Genomic DNA, 15,912 nt, shown 5'->3' with positions numbered 1-15,912 from the left:
TGCAGGTTGTTGAAAATGGAAAAACGTGATAGCTTTGTTTATAAAACTAATTTAGCTAAATTTATTGTTTAAACTTTCTAATATGGTGTGAAGAAAGCTGCGTGTTTGCCTTTCAATTGATTATGATCATTGGCACACTTGGTAATCTAGGAAAATTAATAACAGGTTGAGACCAATCATCAGTTTAAAGAGAAGCCTTCCGCCCTATTTTCTGCTCACCAGTCGCCACTGATGAATATACTCCTATTAAATATATGTTCAGCGTATTTAGATTTTTACTGACAGGTTGTTGATAGTTTGCACTGATTAAGAAAATGGTCAGTGCACATTTTTGCGAATGTTCAGAGATCATCACCAAGCCAAGATACGTACATCAAGAGTACATCGAACTAATCAAACTAGCCTCCTGAATATGCAAAGAATGTATTTCAACTTTGCTATGAAACGCTATATTTTATTATCTTTATAAATCCAAAATGAATGTAGGTTTGAGTAAAGCTTGGCAAAGAAGCCCTTACAATTTCATGCCATCTAGTACTGACCTGTGTGATAACAAAATGACTTGTTAATAGCACCCTAGACCCTAGTGTAAGATATTAATTACATGGAAATTCAATGATATGTCCTGAAAAAATGTACTTTTGTTGTCTCTGTTGTGTATTGACACAGGGTTTTGTTTTTTGTTTTTTTTGTTTTGTTTTTGTCATATTGGCTTCAGTTAAGATTTATCAACAAAATATTTTTTAAAGGGAGTGTTGTAGACTAATATATAGTTTTACAGCTTAACAATTATTCAAGTTGGTTTCATAAAATTAACAAGAGGACTATGACAAATGTGTGGTAGGTTACAGGGCTACATTGTATATACAGAGGGTGGTCTATGTCTGGATAAATGACAAGTGATCGTGTTCGGGACTGCCATAATGTGTGTGTTTGCTGGGGGGAGGTGCTGTTGAGGAGGCCAGTTCACCTGACTGTCAAACTTAAAAATAGGCCCTGGAGGAATGTGCCCTTCTGCCTGCCCTGTGTAATCTCCTTAAACTGCCTGCAAGTGAGGCTCAGTTGTATGCATAGATATAAAAGACCCTTGCATGTATCAGCCCTTTTCTTCACATTCTCTTTTTACTGAAAATGAGTATTATTATGCGTATAATGCCATTGAAGTGCAGTTCCGTTCAGTTATTGCTTTGTGAGAAAGTTAAAGGCAATGACCGAATGGTACCATGATGAGGAGCAAGTCGTCCAATTCACTCGAAAATTTCGTGTGCTAGTATTAACTTCCCTCACCGGAACTTCATAAATTCATAACAGCTATAGTGGTAACCGGAACTTCTCATATAAACAAAGTGCAAGGAAGTAGGAATCCTCCACATGAGGATTTATGTTTGCGTCAATGGGATACTCTTTTTTAACTGGACAGATAGCAAATGACGTTTATATTTTAGTGTCGTGACGTCGAGGAAGGACAAATTGATTCAGCGCGAGGACGTCGGTCCTTTACTAGCCACCGGAGAAGGGAAGCGGAGGCGCCATTTTACAACAGCGTTAGAAAGTGAGAATATAGTTTCATTCAATATCGAGAATGTAGCCTATTGTTTCACATCGCATTCAACATGATTAAGTTGATTGTTCACACTTGATCTTGCAATTTCTTTGAATGAGTTCGATTTAAGCATAATTGTACCCGTCTAACTTAAATACAACTAGCGCTAGATAACTTAGCTAAGTTAGACAAGGTAACTTAGCTACTGATTTAGCTAACACTTAACGTGTGGCTAACTAAACGTTGATGTTGGCTTGCTAGCTACCCGCAAGTGGGATTTCTAAGAATATTGATTTGAGCAGTTCTTCCAGTTTACTCTGTGTTTCTGCAATTGTACCCCTTTTCACAGCCCTTCTGTCAAGAAAAATGTACCCTTCCACGCTGACTCAGTTGGCCCGGGCGAATCCGTTCAGTGCCCCATTATTCACCTTGCAACGTGTCGAGGAGCCGAAACAAGTCAGTGGACAGGGCAGGCGCAGGTTGGCCGCCGCTGCAGTGGCCGGTAAGATCAACTTTTGGCTAACGCAATTAACTTCATTCAGTTATTCATCTAACCCGGTAGGACACAGACTTAACATTTTCTGTTCAGTGCAGGAGTAACCTAGCCAGTCGCTTTGAAATCGTAACGTTAGCTATAACAGTTGGCTACCTTAATTCGGTGCGGTTCGTCTGCGGTGATCGTGCACGTTTGAGACTATTTAAAATACAAAACATGTTGGCTATTCATTAACGTTAGCTTGTGTTTGAATAGGTAGTTTGCTAACAATTCTGCGAGTAAATTATAGCCAAATGGTTGCAGGTCGGATTAAAATGCTCAAAATGTATGGGCGGGAAACACGTTCTACTAGACTAGTCTAGCAAAATGAAGTTATTGGATTTTCTTCTCGTTCAGAGCTCACGTGGCCTCTTATTCCATAAATTGACGTTAGCTCTAGGTAGCTAGTGTAACTCAACTTATCCCAGGCCCCAGCCCTCCTTGAGGGCGTAGAGGGGAAAAGTAGACGGTATATTGGTGAAAAGTCATGATTCGGAAAGGCCATAGCATTTTCGTGAGGATGTTTCAACTTCCTTTGTTCAACTTTGTTTCAACTTGGACAGAAAATAAAAGTTGGCTAATAACCTGTTCGAAATAGCTTCGAATACGTCAGCGCCGCGTGACCATCTTCGATAGTGAGACGTTTCAGCAGAAGACTGCATGATTGGTTGTCGTTTCTGACTCTGAACTGAGTGACCTTAGAGTCAGTATTGTTTCTCGAGGTTCTTGAAGTAACTACAAATTACATAATGTAAAAAAAAAAAAAAAAAACTAACGAACGTTTTACACAAAACAATAAAAGTTTTAAATATAGTTGCATGGTTAGAGACCACAGAACTTTAACAGTGGTGTGGTGGAATTCTGATCCACGTTTGGTTCATTCATAATGGATTTGTGTGTTGTGTCCCTGTGTGTGGATGAAATCGCAGTGTATGTTTTGGGAGTAGCCCTGTATTGCCTGTTATAAGGAGCCATGCAGTTAGGATATGCCATTGTACTGGAAATGTTTGTGATACAGTGTATAGCTGAGGGATCGTTGCACATTTTTCCTCAGAGGGGGACAGCTGTGAATTTGGCTCCCGGAAGTATTTCGTCCTTTGCGGCTTGGGTGGGATTCTGAGCTGCGGCACCACACACACAGCAGTTGTGCCCTTGGACCTGGTGAAATGCAGAATGCAGGTCTGAGGTCCTAGCTGCATCCCTGCAGCCCCCTAAGGGCGGTCCCTGTGCATGGTGTGAAGTACACTAACCTCCAGAAACGTAATTTCTGAATTGCACTTTTTAAATACTGAAACGACCAGTGAAAATGTTGGCTGTATCTCGCCAGGACAAACACCTTGGTCTGAGTACCTGTATTATATACCTAGCAACAAAGTCTGATGGGTGTGTAGGGAATGCATGTGCTAATTTGGTCTGCGGTCTAGTATAATGGTTAGGAAACTGGGCTTATAATGCAAAGCTTGTGGTTTGCATTCTCAACCTTCAATACATACTCAGTTGTATAAATAGTGTGTATGTAAAAACAGTATTCTTGATAAGATTGTTCAAGTTGTTCTTGATAACTGTCTACCAAGGGCCTAAAATATAAGTGTAAAATGTGTATGGAACTAGTGTGTCTGGTTGGTCATTCGTAGGATTCCACAGCAGATCTGAATGACAAACCTGTTGCAGTTTTAATTCACATTTTTCTGCTTTTTGGAGTCAATCATCCAACATAGGGTGCAATGTATTACGCTGTGCAGTTAGCAATATGAATCCAAAGTTAGTTGGATTTGGAAGGTTTGTGAAGTGTGAAATAAAGCGATTCAAAAGTAGAAACTAATGAACCTGACATGTTAGTAAGGTTAGCCTCCAGGTTACTGATATCAGCATGGTGTGTGCCACTGCATGGTGTGGGACTGACCGCACGGGGTGATGTGTGTTTCCTGCTGCAGACTCGGAAGTGAGCTGTGAGTTTGGCTCCATGAAATATTATGCTCTCTGTGGCTTTGGGGGCATCCTCAGCTGTGGCCTCACTCACACGGCGGTCGTTCCCCTCGACCTGGTCAAGTGCCGCATGCAGGTCTGTATCTGACCGCCCACTGACTCCTAACCACTTTATGCACAAGGCTGATTTCAGGATAAGTCTTCTGACCTACTGGAAAGCCTGTAAGAGAGCCCAACTCTACAAAATAAGAATTTCCCCATGAACCTACGAACATGTTCCCACCTACTCAACGGTCTTCATACATCTGAATTCATCCCAGTGTTCAGCTTGTTCACAATTCCTATGCAGTTGTAGGATTTTTAATATGTCCTGGTGAAATCAAGTACAACTGCTTACATGCGGTAGTACTTCTGACAAAAAAAACTGGAACACTGTTATTTTGCTTGCGTGAGGACGCAGCTCAACTTCAGGAAATGCACATAAATAGCTGCGATCCCGTCAACTACGCGCACATGCTTAAAGATTTTTCACACTGAAATCACACTGATATGAATTACAAATACTATTTGTTTAACCATGTCTTTGGTTGAGCAAGTACTCAGATTTAAAGTGTTACTCCTTTAAGCATAAGAAAATTCTGGATTGGTGCTGAGAGGTATTTTGGGTAATACTTGTAGCTGTACTATAATACTGAAGAGGAGCATTCTCACTGCTGATCCTGACTGACCGTGCCAGGATGTGTTGGGATTAGCCAGTATGACCTGAGTGGGGATCTGTCCTGGGCTATTGGGTCTCAGATTTGCATTTCCAACTAGGATACCTTTTTCAGAGTGCAGCATGCTCATTTGTGAATAATTGCTGCAACATTGTGTTATTGTAGAGAATATATTGATTTCTACCCTTTGATAAGATGGATGACCTGTGCATGAGTATGTTTATCTTCCCCAGCTAATTGTATGTGTGTGTGTTGCCCCTCATGGTCACATTTATGTTTTACAGGTGGATCCAGTGAAATACAAGAGCATTTTCAATGGTTTCTCAGTCACTGTAAAGGAGGATGGCGTCAGAGGGCTGGCCAAGGGCTGGGCCCCCACGTTCATCGGATACTCCATGCAGGGCCTCTGCAAGTTCGGCTTCTACGAGGTGTTCAAGATCCTGTACAGCGACATGCTGGGAGAGGTGAGCGCTCGCGGTAGTGGGTGGCGCAGTCTGTCCGAAGCGTTAGAGTGAGCTGTGTGACAATGCCTCGGCTCTCTCTCTCCCTCTCTCTCTGCGCGTCTGGGCGATCAGGAAAATACCTATCAGTGGAGGACGTCTCTCTACCTGGCGGCGTCGGCCAGCGCTGAGTTCTTTGCCGACATAGCCCTGGCCCCTATGGAGGCATGTAAAGTGCGTATCCAGACCCAGCCGGGCTATGCCAACACACTGAGGGAGTGCGCTCCCAAGATGTACGCTGAGGAGGGGCTGTGGGCGTGAGTATCCCCTGCTTCGGACAATTAGTTACAGCTTCATCACACAGGAAGTCCATAGTACGCTGTCTAATCCAGAAAACATAATCTAATGTAAGCCATGTTTATGTCCTTGTAAGCCACTGAACACGCTCCTTAGATCCACCTCTTGGGGGCGCTCCTGTACTGTTGAAGTCTGGAGCCCCTCAGCAACTTGCTGGTTGTACAGTGAGAGGTGCTTGAGTCATTGGCGTGTGAGAGCAGTACACCTGCCCCCTGGCCCCCCCAGCTGCACCGGCCCCTCGCTGGCTCCGCCTGCAGGAAGCTCCCGGTGCAGCCCGGCCAGGGGGCGGACACATCCTCCCTCAGTCACATGAGGCCTCCACACTGTTCATGTTCCTGCCGTATCTCAGTTGGGCTAGTGAGCCGCTCAAAGCTAGATGTTTCTGTTTTAAGGCAGGGCTGCCTAACCCTGTTCCTGTAGATTTACCATCCTGCAGGCTTTTATTTCAACCCTAATTTGCCACATCAGATTCTACTTATTAGCAGCTCAACAAGATCTTTAGCTATTGAATATGGTGTGCTTTGTTGGGGCTGGATTGAAAGCCTTCTGGACGGTAGATCCCCAGGAATAGAACTGGGCAGCCCCGGATTTAGGCCATAAAGACTGCTTCTTCTGAATGTCTGTCAGTCAGACCTGAGCTGTGCTATAGGCCTGACCGCCTTGTCTCCTGCAGCTTCTACAAGGGCGTGGTTCCCCTGTGGATGAGGCAGATCCCGTACACCATGATGAAGTTCGCCTGCTTCGAGCGCACGGTGGAGGCCCTGTACAAGAATGTGGTGCCCAAGCCTCGCAGCGAGTGCACCAAGGCGGAGCAGCTGGTCGTCACCTTCGTGGCGGGCTACATCGGTGAGTGCAGAGGGCGGGGGTCCGGGCCTGCCAATCGCTCAGAGAACGCTATGGAGGGGTCCGGTGTGTGAGTGCTCTCTCTGCTGCTGTTCTGACTGGCTGCTTCTCCCCGCAGCTGGAGTGTTCTGCGCCATCGTGTCCCACCCCGCTGACTCGGTGGTGTCCGTGCTCAACAAGGAGAAGGGCAGCACCGCCGCACAGGTGCTCAAGAGGCTCGGACCCAAAGGTGAGTCCCTCCCACACAGACCCTGAACACCGTTCCACTCTGGTACTCTCAATAAGAGCATGTAATATTGACTTGAATATTAAAATATTTTCCAAATGATATTCCTTTGTTTCTAGAGAGGTTTTGACTGTTATGGAATAAATAGACTAGCGTAAGCCATGTTTATGTCCTTGTAAGTCACTGAAACACGCTCCTTAGATCCACCTCTTGGGGGCGCTCCTGTACTGTTGCAGTCTGGAGCCCCTCAGCAACTTGCTGGTTGTACAGTGAGAGGTGCTTGAGTCATTGGCGTGTGAGAGCAGTACACCTGCCCCCTGGCCCCCCCAGCTGCACCGGCCCCTCGCTGGCTCTGCCTGCAGGAAGTTCCCGGTGCAGCCCGGCCCGGGGGCGGACACATCCTCCCTCAGTCACATGACTGGGGTTTCCCCAGAGGGCAGAATGCTATTGCTAAAGCAAATAATGTGCGTGTGTGTGTGTGTCCATCTGTCTAACGTATCTCTGTCTCTCTCAGGTGTGTGGAAGGGCCTGTTCGCTCGTATCATCATGATCGGCACCCTGACCGCCCTGCAGTGGTTCATCTACGACTCTGTGAAGGTGTACTTCCGCCTGCCCCGCCCCCCTCCCCCGGAGATGCCCGAGTCCCTGAAGAAGAAGCTGGGGCTCACAGAGTGAGCCATCACAGCGTCTGCTCTCCAGACCTCAAATCACAACCCGCAGCCCCCCTTTCTGTATTTAAGCACCTACCGCAATCCACAGCTCTGTTCTGCTGCTCAAGCGTACTGAGGAGAGAGGAGGGATATTGGCCTCCGGGCTAGGAGTATAGAGGGAAAGACTTGGCTGGACTGACTTAGTTTTTGTGGAAATTGTAATAAAAAAAGAAAAAAGAACCTGGAAAAACAGTTACTAGTGTTGTGCCTTTTTCTCAGGAGCTCAGTAAATTGTAACTTGCCATTTTTCCAATGACATTTTTTCTGTGGCTTCAAGTTTATATATTAAAAAAAAAAATAGGTCAACTGTGTGGTTATTTTTTTATTTCTGCCTCCCCCCTCAACTGTTGGACGTCAGACGAAAGCAAGCATTAAAGGCGTAGTTCGCATTTCTTTTATTCTTTACATTTTTATGTGTTTTTTTCTGGGATTAGAACCTTTTGGTGTGCGATTTTGGTATTGGATATTTACAGAAGTTTCTGCTGGCTTTACACTGGCTGCTTTTGGGACATTCGGCGGGTTGTGTCTAAAGCAAGAAAAAGCAATTTGGTGCAGCAACGTGTTGTTTCCAGATTCCACAACAATGAACAGGTTATATTTTAGCTGTTTGTTCAGAATTGTAAGCATAAATATCAGTTTATGTTCTGCCGACAATGCTTTCTTTGAGCACGGCAATCTCTTTGCATGTGCCATGGGAAACATCAAACAGAAAATGAAATTAATTTTGAAGAATAATATAATCTATGTCCAACCACTGGAGGAGTAATGTAACGGTACAAGATGTTTTAAAAGTTTTTGCTTTAGACCACAAACTCATGAATGCCCTATACCTGCCTGTTACTATTGTAATGAATTTTCAGAATTTAGCATACGAGTGCATGCTTGTTTTTCATTGCACTCTATAGGCCTGCTGATTTATTATTTCTTAATTGTATTAAGTATTTGCATCACTGGAGGCTATGGTTACCTGGCCTCTGCTGTGTGCTAATTTGAATATCAATCCTTGCGCATTCAAAACTTGTTTTATGACATTAGTTAACTCTATTGTTTTTGTTATATGCTCAATAGGTATTCATATTGTTTTATACAAAAATTAAGCTTTAGAAAACAATTTTTTAAATTACATTTTTAGATTGTAGCAATCTAAAAAAAATATTCAGCATATTATTGGTTGCTTGTTTCTGATGCGATTTTAACCTCAGCTTGCTAAAAAGTTCTCTAAGTATAAAGTGTATTAGAATCACACTCTTAATACAATGAAGCTATTTAATGGAGTACTTTGCCATTTCCTAAAGAGATTTTGTTTACTGAAAAATGTGATCAAATCACCCATGTGAAAAGTAATTGCCCCCTTAGTTAATTAACCGGTTTACCAAATTTAATTCATTATTAGATTCAACTGATTAAACACAGCCAGGCTTTATTGCAGCTAGCCATGTTGAATCTAACCCTCACTCATTGAACCCTGCCAGCAGCGTGAAGTAGTTGTCATGTTTCAACAAATGTGCTCTGTCATGATAAAAGGAAATTCCAGAAGAAATGACAACTTTGTAACCCTTTCCAAAATGATATATTTCAAAGCCATTTATAAGCCTCTAGGACTCCACCAATCCAGTGGGAGCCCTTATCTCCAAATGGAGAACACTTGGAACAGAATTTTCCTGGGAGTGGCTGGCCGTCCAAATCTTCTCCAAGAGTGCAGTGACTAGTCATCCAGGAAGTCACAAAAGAACCCAGAACAGCATCCAAAGAACCGCAAGTCCCTCTAGCCTCAGCTAAGGCCAGTGTACAGGAGTCCACAATAAGAAAGAGATTGAGAATAGTGAGATTCATTGGAGAGTAACCAGGTGGAAACCACTGGTAATCTAGAAGAACATCAGTGTTTGTCTAACAATTGCAACAAAAAGGAGCACCTAGATGATTCCCAAGCCTTTTGAGATAATGTTCTATAGAGCTTAATGGAAGACACGGGACTGGTATCGGGCGTAAAGCAAATACTGCTTTTCAAAGAATATACCAACAGTGAAACTTAGTAGTGTGATGGTGTAGGGGTGCTTTGCTGCCTTGGGATCTGAATGACTTGTCATTATTAATGGAATCATGAATTCTGCTCTGTACCAAAAAATTCTTAATGAGAATGTTTAGTCATTCGTCCGCGGGCTGAAGCGTAATTGGATTTTGCGGCAAGACGATCCAGAACACAAAAGCAAGTCCATGTCTGAATGGTTGAAAAATAAAATTAAAGTTCTGGAGTGGCCTAGTCAAAGTCCTGACTTGAAGCCAATAGAGATGCTGTGGCAGGACCTGAAACGAGCAGTTCATGCTTGAAAACCTTACAATTTGCATGAATTAAAGCAGTTCTGCAAAGAAGTGGGCTAAAATTCCTCCACAGCGATGTGAAAGACTGATATCAAATTATAGGAAGTATTTGGTTGCAGTTATTGCTGCTAAACGTGGTCAAACCAGTTAAGTGTAAGGGGGCAGTTACTTTTTCACATGGGTGATGTGGCTGTTTGATAACTTCATCTTTCATTAGATAAATGAAATGATCATTTTTTAAATGTGTTTTGTGTTTACTTAGGTTTCCTTTGTCTATTACATTTTGTCCATTCAGTGTGATAAATCAGGAAGGGGGCAAGTACTTTTTCATGACACTATGTCACAGCACATCTCACTTGACTAGCTACCTGCTACAGTTCTCTAGTTTAAAATGTTTGCACTAGCCAACAGGGCAGTGAATGGAACAGCCCCACCACGCCTCTAATCAATCTTCACACCCAGCACCCTTGCCAGGTCTTTCTGTTCCACAACCTTGAGGTGACAAACTCTTCCCCTGCCGGTGGTGTTGCTTTTCCTAGTCACAATGCCTCTCTTTAATGGCTCCACAGTGGTGGAATTTCCATTAACTTTCAAAAGTGGTCTGGACAGTGGAATCACTGGCTATCTTCCAACGCACCCTGAAGCCTCGGCTGGTTCTTGGTTCCTGTCCCATCCACATCCATGTCGCAGTCCCACCTTTTGTGCTAATTCAGGTAACAGTATTTTTATGGTTTTAGGATATGTTTTTATGGTTTGTTTCTCAAGAGTTGCTGTGAGTATAGTCTGTATACATTTAGAATTTGTACTTTGGTTCTTGTTTAATATAGATTTATGATTTTGCATTTATGATTTTGCATCTGTGCTCATTCCTCTGGGAATGCTAGCCAGGTCAAGCACTATTCACTTATCAGTCAGGTGAATGCTCTGTTTCTGCTATGCTGCAAGTTTCTCTGGATGAGAGCATCTGAAATGAAAGTAACGAATGTAATGTCATGAGTATGCTAATCATTCATTAGAAATGAATTCTTAAATACAGCATTGATATTGGTCGTTTGTGTAGACTTTAAAGAATGTTCAGTGTACATATTTGTTGTCATGGCAGTCTGTGACGGAAGTGATTCTCATAAAAGTGACGAATGTGCACTTTGACAAAATGTATGGTGTAGATAATATTTGATCGACAGCGTAATTGCCATAACAACGGGAACAGTGTGTATGTGTTTTGAGAGTGTGTTCGTGTTTAGGTGCATTGCTCTGGCCTCTAGGATTTAAATGGACTAATGCAACAAATCTGCGTCACTCTTAATGCGCTTGGAGGAAGTGCTGGACCTGGTGACAATCAGTCCTGACTTTGACTCAATTACTCTTATAGTCATTATCATTCATCGTGTTTGGTCCTGATTGTTAATGTTGTTTTAAGTCCTCTGAATGGAGACTCGGGGGGTGGTGGGTTCTGCAAAACAGCCTGTTTTGTTCCTGGAATGGATTGCACTGGGGCTTCTTGATGGTGAGGGTGAAGGGTCACAGAAATAGAAGGCCCATCTGTCTGTGACCCATACATTGGTGTGTGCTTTCCAACAATAATAGCACAAAATTCTCCACTTTCCCTCTTGAATAATGCAGCACTGTCCCTGAGGCATCCAAACAAAAAAAGAAACCATTATGTGCATGTGTGGTAATATGTTCTCAGATTTTTCTTGACACCTAGTTGTTCAACTCAAATAATTCCTCTAATAGCCAGTGAATTATATTTTGACAAATGTATCAAAGCTTTTCTCTTGTAACTATTTGGTTGTTTGCTTGAGATAAGAATGTACGTTCTGAATGTGTAAGACTGTTCTTAAGGTTAGTTTAAAGGAATTTCATAATCTGTACTCCCACACATACCTAGCCTACATTGTGGTTTTCCAAGGCCATGAAGTATCAGTTTCTCAAATAATAAATTGCTAACAGCATTTTAAAATGTCCTGCTGCAAACTAACCAAATGTGAGCATAGGCTTTCCAAGGGAGATTGTAAAATCTCTGAAGGCTTTATAGCCAAAAAGGTGTAAATGTTGAGAGAGTGAAAGTTTAAAAAAAAAACTAATTTGGTGCCCAACATGGGGTTTAGCATCTCCCAATTCCAACCCCAATTTACTCTGTGTGTAGATAATCCTTATAGTGCCTAACCTTCTCTTTCTCACCCTGAGTTGACGGACCGCTCCAGCCTTGTTCATCACCCTGAGTTCACTGGATTGCTCCAGCCCTGTCCCTTGCACTGTGGTCGCAGACCACTGCTGCCCTCTTCCTCCTCTGCTTCCGCCTCTGATGCAGCCAGGAGCTCCAGATGTATTACTCTGCCCCTCTAAACTGCACTATACTTCCCTTCATTTGTCCTTCTATTCAAGCTAGTTTATTACCACAACTGCAACCTGTTCAACCCATTTTATTGGATTTCTGTTACATCCATTCTACCGCTACTTTACACCAGGCCAGCCAGCAGAGGATGGGCTCCCCCTCCATAGCTGGGTTCCTCTGAAAAGTTCTTCCCATCAGGCAGTTATTTGAGGGTTTTTTCCCGTCACTGGTGAGTGTTTTTACCTCATGCACTTGCTATTTGGGGGTTCAGGCCTGGTTTTCTGCCACTCTCTGTCTTTGTGACAGTTTTCTGTACAAAGAGCTTTACAAATATGATTTGATTTGATTTGAATTGGTTTAAAAGCAACAGCACTTTGCAGTGTTCAAAGAATAAATTTGACAGCATTTCTCAGTGATTTTGTAATCCTTAAAAGGCTACTTCACAAGAAACTGATAGTGTTCCCTCATTAAAACAAACTCCCACTTGATATTTTCTATTGGATGTTTGTAATATGATTATATGACAGTAGAAAAGCAAATGTCCAATCAATATGTTTGCACAAATCAATGCTAATGTTGATACTCCAGGGACCAGCAGCATGTATTTGAAATGGCTGCGTGTTTTTGAAAAAATAAAAATAAATACTCAGTAACTGTATAACCCCTCGTGATTATGTATAAATAAAGTAAATGTAATGATCCATATCAAGAACACATTTGAGTCCCTGTGTGATGGTAGCAGTGAAAGGATTGCTTTGTTTAGATTTTTGTTACATGGAGGAACACTGTCCCTACTGTTGCACTCGCTTCAGAGGTTGTGTTTAGTAAATTCACTGTTTGGGTCTGAAGGGAATGCAAATAAATTTGTTTTTACTGTGGCATTACATTCAGCACGGAAAATTTGCCATACAGACACCACATTTCTCAAAATTACTGGATAAAACTTCATGCTATAGAATATCAACATGCAAGGACAGAATGAGGCACATTCCAGCCCCTATGCATGTTTGACTTAGGGTTTGTGTGTGTGTGTGTGTGTGTGTTTCTAGGCCCTGGCTGTGTGGGTATGGGCGTGTCTCTTTCCCTGCCCTTGCTCATGCTGTGGAGGTTACTCTCAAATAGCTGCCACTGTTCCTGTGTGCCACGTGGCCATGAGTGCCAGTCTGGGTGTAATATAAAGTAGTGTGCTGACAGACACAGGCAGGTCCTAAAACCATATCTCCCTTTTTTTTTCTATGGACAGACATTATTTGCATAATCTGCATACTATATCCTTCATAATTAATATACTGTAGAACCTAAGAAAATCTCACACTGAGATGACATTATGTGTGACATATTCCCTATTATACAAGTTAAATAGTTTCACTGTATTACATTTCATTACAGGCATTTAACAGACACTCTTATCCAGAGCAACTTACACAAATTTTACATAGCATTTACATTGCATCCATTTATACAGCTGAATATATACTGAAGCCATGCAGGTTAAGCACCTTGCTCAAGGGTACAACGGCATTGCCCTACTCAGGAATCAAACGTGTGACCTTTAGATTACAAAACCAGCTCCTTACGTATTATGCTGCACTATTAGGAGTGTGATTTTCACATTTTAATCAGACTTGCAACTTTATGGCAAGCTAAGACTAAAATCACATTTGAAGCAAGGAAGTTCTTTGACGAGAGAACAGACCGTTATAGCACTGAAAACAGATAACTGGCTATTGTAGTGAGCAACGATAAAAGAATTATTGATTTCCTGTGATATGTTTGAGGAGCTGCACTCCTTTAAGATTACAGCCACTTTGTTAACAGAACAACCGTATACATGAAAAGGTGCAGTTTATTTAAATGGTCTAATCTTGGTCTTCTTTGCATGTGTACACTATGAGCAATCATAAAAGCAAACTGTGGCTGTTAATTATTTCCCTATCTTAAAGCTAAAAGCACTTATCCGGCAAACTAGAGGATTGAAGAACTAAGGAGTTTGTATTATGCTGAAAGTGTCAATTAAAAAATATTTTAAAAGAGTGAATTGGTTTTGGAAATGAACTGGACAAAATAAAGGAATTACATTTATATTTCTGTGCTTTTACTCTTTCCTTCCATTTGGATTCGCCTAGTTAAAAATTATTTGGCACTATTTTGTCTGTATCCAAGTCGTGAGCACTACAGTGAGCTGCTGCCAATTTTCCACAATAGATCAAAGTCGTACTGTCCTCTACATGAGAGCCGGCGCCAATCAGAGCAGTGGTGCATTTCTTACTGACAGCAGACAACTGAAAATTTTAACCGCATGAATGGATTTCCCATCTTGTGGTTTTATTCGTTTTTTTATGGTAGGGAATAAACAATCAGCATGGTTCAAAGTGGCAGATTTTATCTTTTGTAAAGTGTTTTGGAACAAGTATTTCAGTTTGTAGTTAACTGTAGTTAAACTGTAATATACCTGTTTTAAATGTATTTGTCAAACTGAAAGCTGCCACAGTATCAATTGGAAAATAAACAGTTTCTGCACTGGACACTTGTATCTAATGATAATATAAATTATTGAACATCTATAAAGCGTAGATGATCATTGTGCTGAACAATGAAATATTTAACACTGATTGGCATTTAATTATATGCTGAAATACTGATAGATGGTACGTAGTTGGACGGTTGCATTGCAATGTAAACTCATTGAGTTCCAACTCCTTTGACTGGTGCTTCTACTTGCATAACTGCCCGAGGGCCATTGTATGAGTCCTGGCTAAAATCCAGGAACGTCACGTCTCTTTGGATCGCCTTAGGGACTACATTAGTTGGTGACCCTTAAATCAGTGTTCATCAGTCCCAATAAATAACATAACGGGATGTCTGAGTGCATTCGTGAAATGGGACATACTTGTGCGGTCTCTGGGGCAATCGGACTCATTCTGCCGCAAAAGCAGTGGGTAAGGACAGACCTGAAAACTCATCTGATGCCAGAAGTTTTCTTTAAATCAATATTTATGCAATGAACATATGCATTTGTGTATTTGTGTGTATATACATGTGCCTCTGTGTGTTTCTTTGTCAATGTGCATGTGCCTGAATCAATGTGTATGTCTGTGTGGGAGTGGTAGTGGGTTTAGAACATTTTGTTCTTCTAAACTATTTTAGCTCTTGCCATCAATGTGATGCAATTGTATTTTAATATAAGCCAAATGAAAAACTTCATCTCACTCTAATCTAAACCACAAGGCAACTAGCCTCAGTTTTTACTATTTCCACCGGCATCAGGAACAGTGGCTGACTGAAACAAACATTTACTTACTGTTGACTGTTTTTTTAGCATCCTTTCTGTCAGGTCAAACTAAAATGAAGAAAATGATGTAGAACGTGGCTACTTAAACCACTACAATATATCTGGTAGTACTGTAACTGAAGTGAGTAACACCCCAAACATTGTAAAGTGCCTTAGATCAGAGATCATACATTCAATCCATACTTCTATGCATTAACAGGGATCAACCAGCTGATGCAATGTAACTATATTATTGCCTGTATTAGCTGTAAGGAAAGAACATGCTGTACGCTGAAAGGAGGACAGTGTTTGAGTAGTGATTTTACAACGATTGCTTCCCTTGTGATCAGAACACAGCAGACATTTTCAGAAACTCTGTTTATTGTATTTCATAAATGCTTGCACATGTGTTTTCTGTTTGCAGAATAATTGAGCTGGAAGGCCCAGAGGGACGGCAATGGCTCTGTCTGTTATGATAATCTTGCCATATTTTTATTGCAGGCTGGCAAGTACACTGCAGTGGGGTAGGCCCTCAGAAAATATGCATACATGAAGTGAGCTCACACACACGCACACACACACAAAAACTCACATCACAAGAATATTTGGCAAACAATCATCCTCCTCTTGCATGAATGTGTGGATTAATCTTTCCAGTGCTCTGATTGGCTGATAAGGTGGGAGGATC

At 41.9% G+C, this 15,912-nt stretch overlaps 1 protein-coding gene and 2 non-coding genes across 4 annotated transcripts; all 3 read left to right on the top strand.

Moving 5' to 3' along the window:
- Positions 1-1,435: 1,435 nt before the first annotated feature.
- On the top strand, positions 1,436-7,701 carry slc25a3a (solute carrier family 25 member 3a). Of its 2 annotated transcripts, none has more exons than XM_035427242.1 (8): positions 1,436-1,552; positions 1,893-2,045; positions 4,013-4,140; positions 5,005-5,184; positions 5,296-5,477; positions 6,191-6,363; positions 6,479-6,589; positions 7,101-7,701. In XM_035427242.1, the coding sequence occupies exons 2-8, from the start codon at positions 1,910-1,912 to the stop codon at positions 7,259-7,261; spliced, it is 1,071 nt and encodes a 356-aa protein (XP_035283133.1). In that variant the 5' UTR covers positions 1,436-1,552; positions 1,893-1,909; the 3' UTR covers positions 7,262-7,701. The 2 variants fall into 2 exon arrangements, with proteins under 2 accessions (XP_035283133.1, XP_035283134.1); XM_035427243.1 differs by lacking the exon at positions 4,013-4,140 and adding an exon at positions 3,133-3,257.
- LOC118232672 lies at positions 5,600-5,811 on the top strand. The gene has a single exon (XR_004766375.1). It is a non-coding gene; the product is annotated as a small nucleolar RNA SNORA53 (small nucleolar RNA).
- On the top strand, positions 6,774-6,985 carry LOC118232671. Its single transcript, XR_004766374.1, has one exon. It is a non-coding gene; the product is annotated as a small nucleolar RNA SNORA53 (small nucleolar RNA).
- Positions 7,702-15,912: the final 8,211 nt, after the last annotated feature.

This window comes from Anguilla anguilla, chromosome 7 (genome assembly GCF_013347855.1).
Source record: "Anguilla anguilla isolate fAngAng1 chromosome 7, fAngAng1.pri, whole genome shotgun sequence".
NCBI lineage: Eukaryota > Metazoa > Chordata > Actinopteri > Anguilliformes > Anguillidae > Anguilla > Anguilla anguilla.
This window is presented reverse-complemented; position numbering and strand designations above follow the sequence as displayed.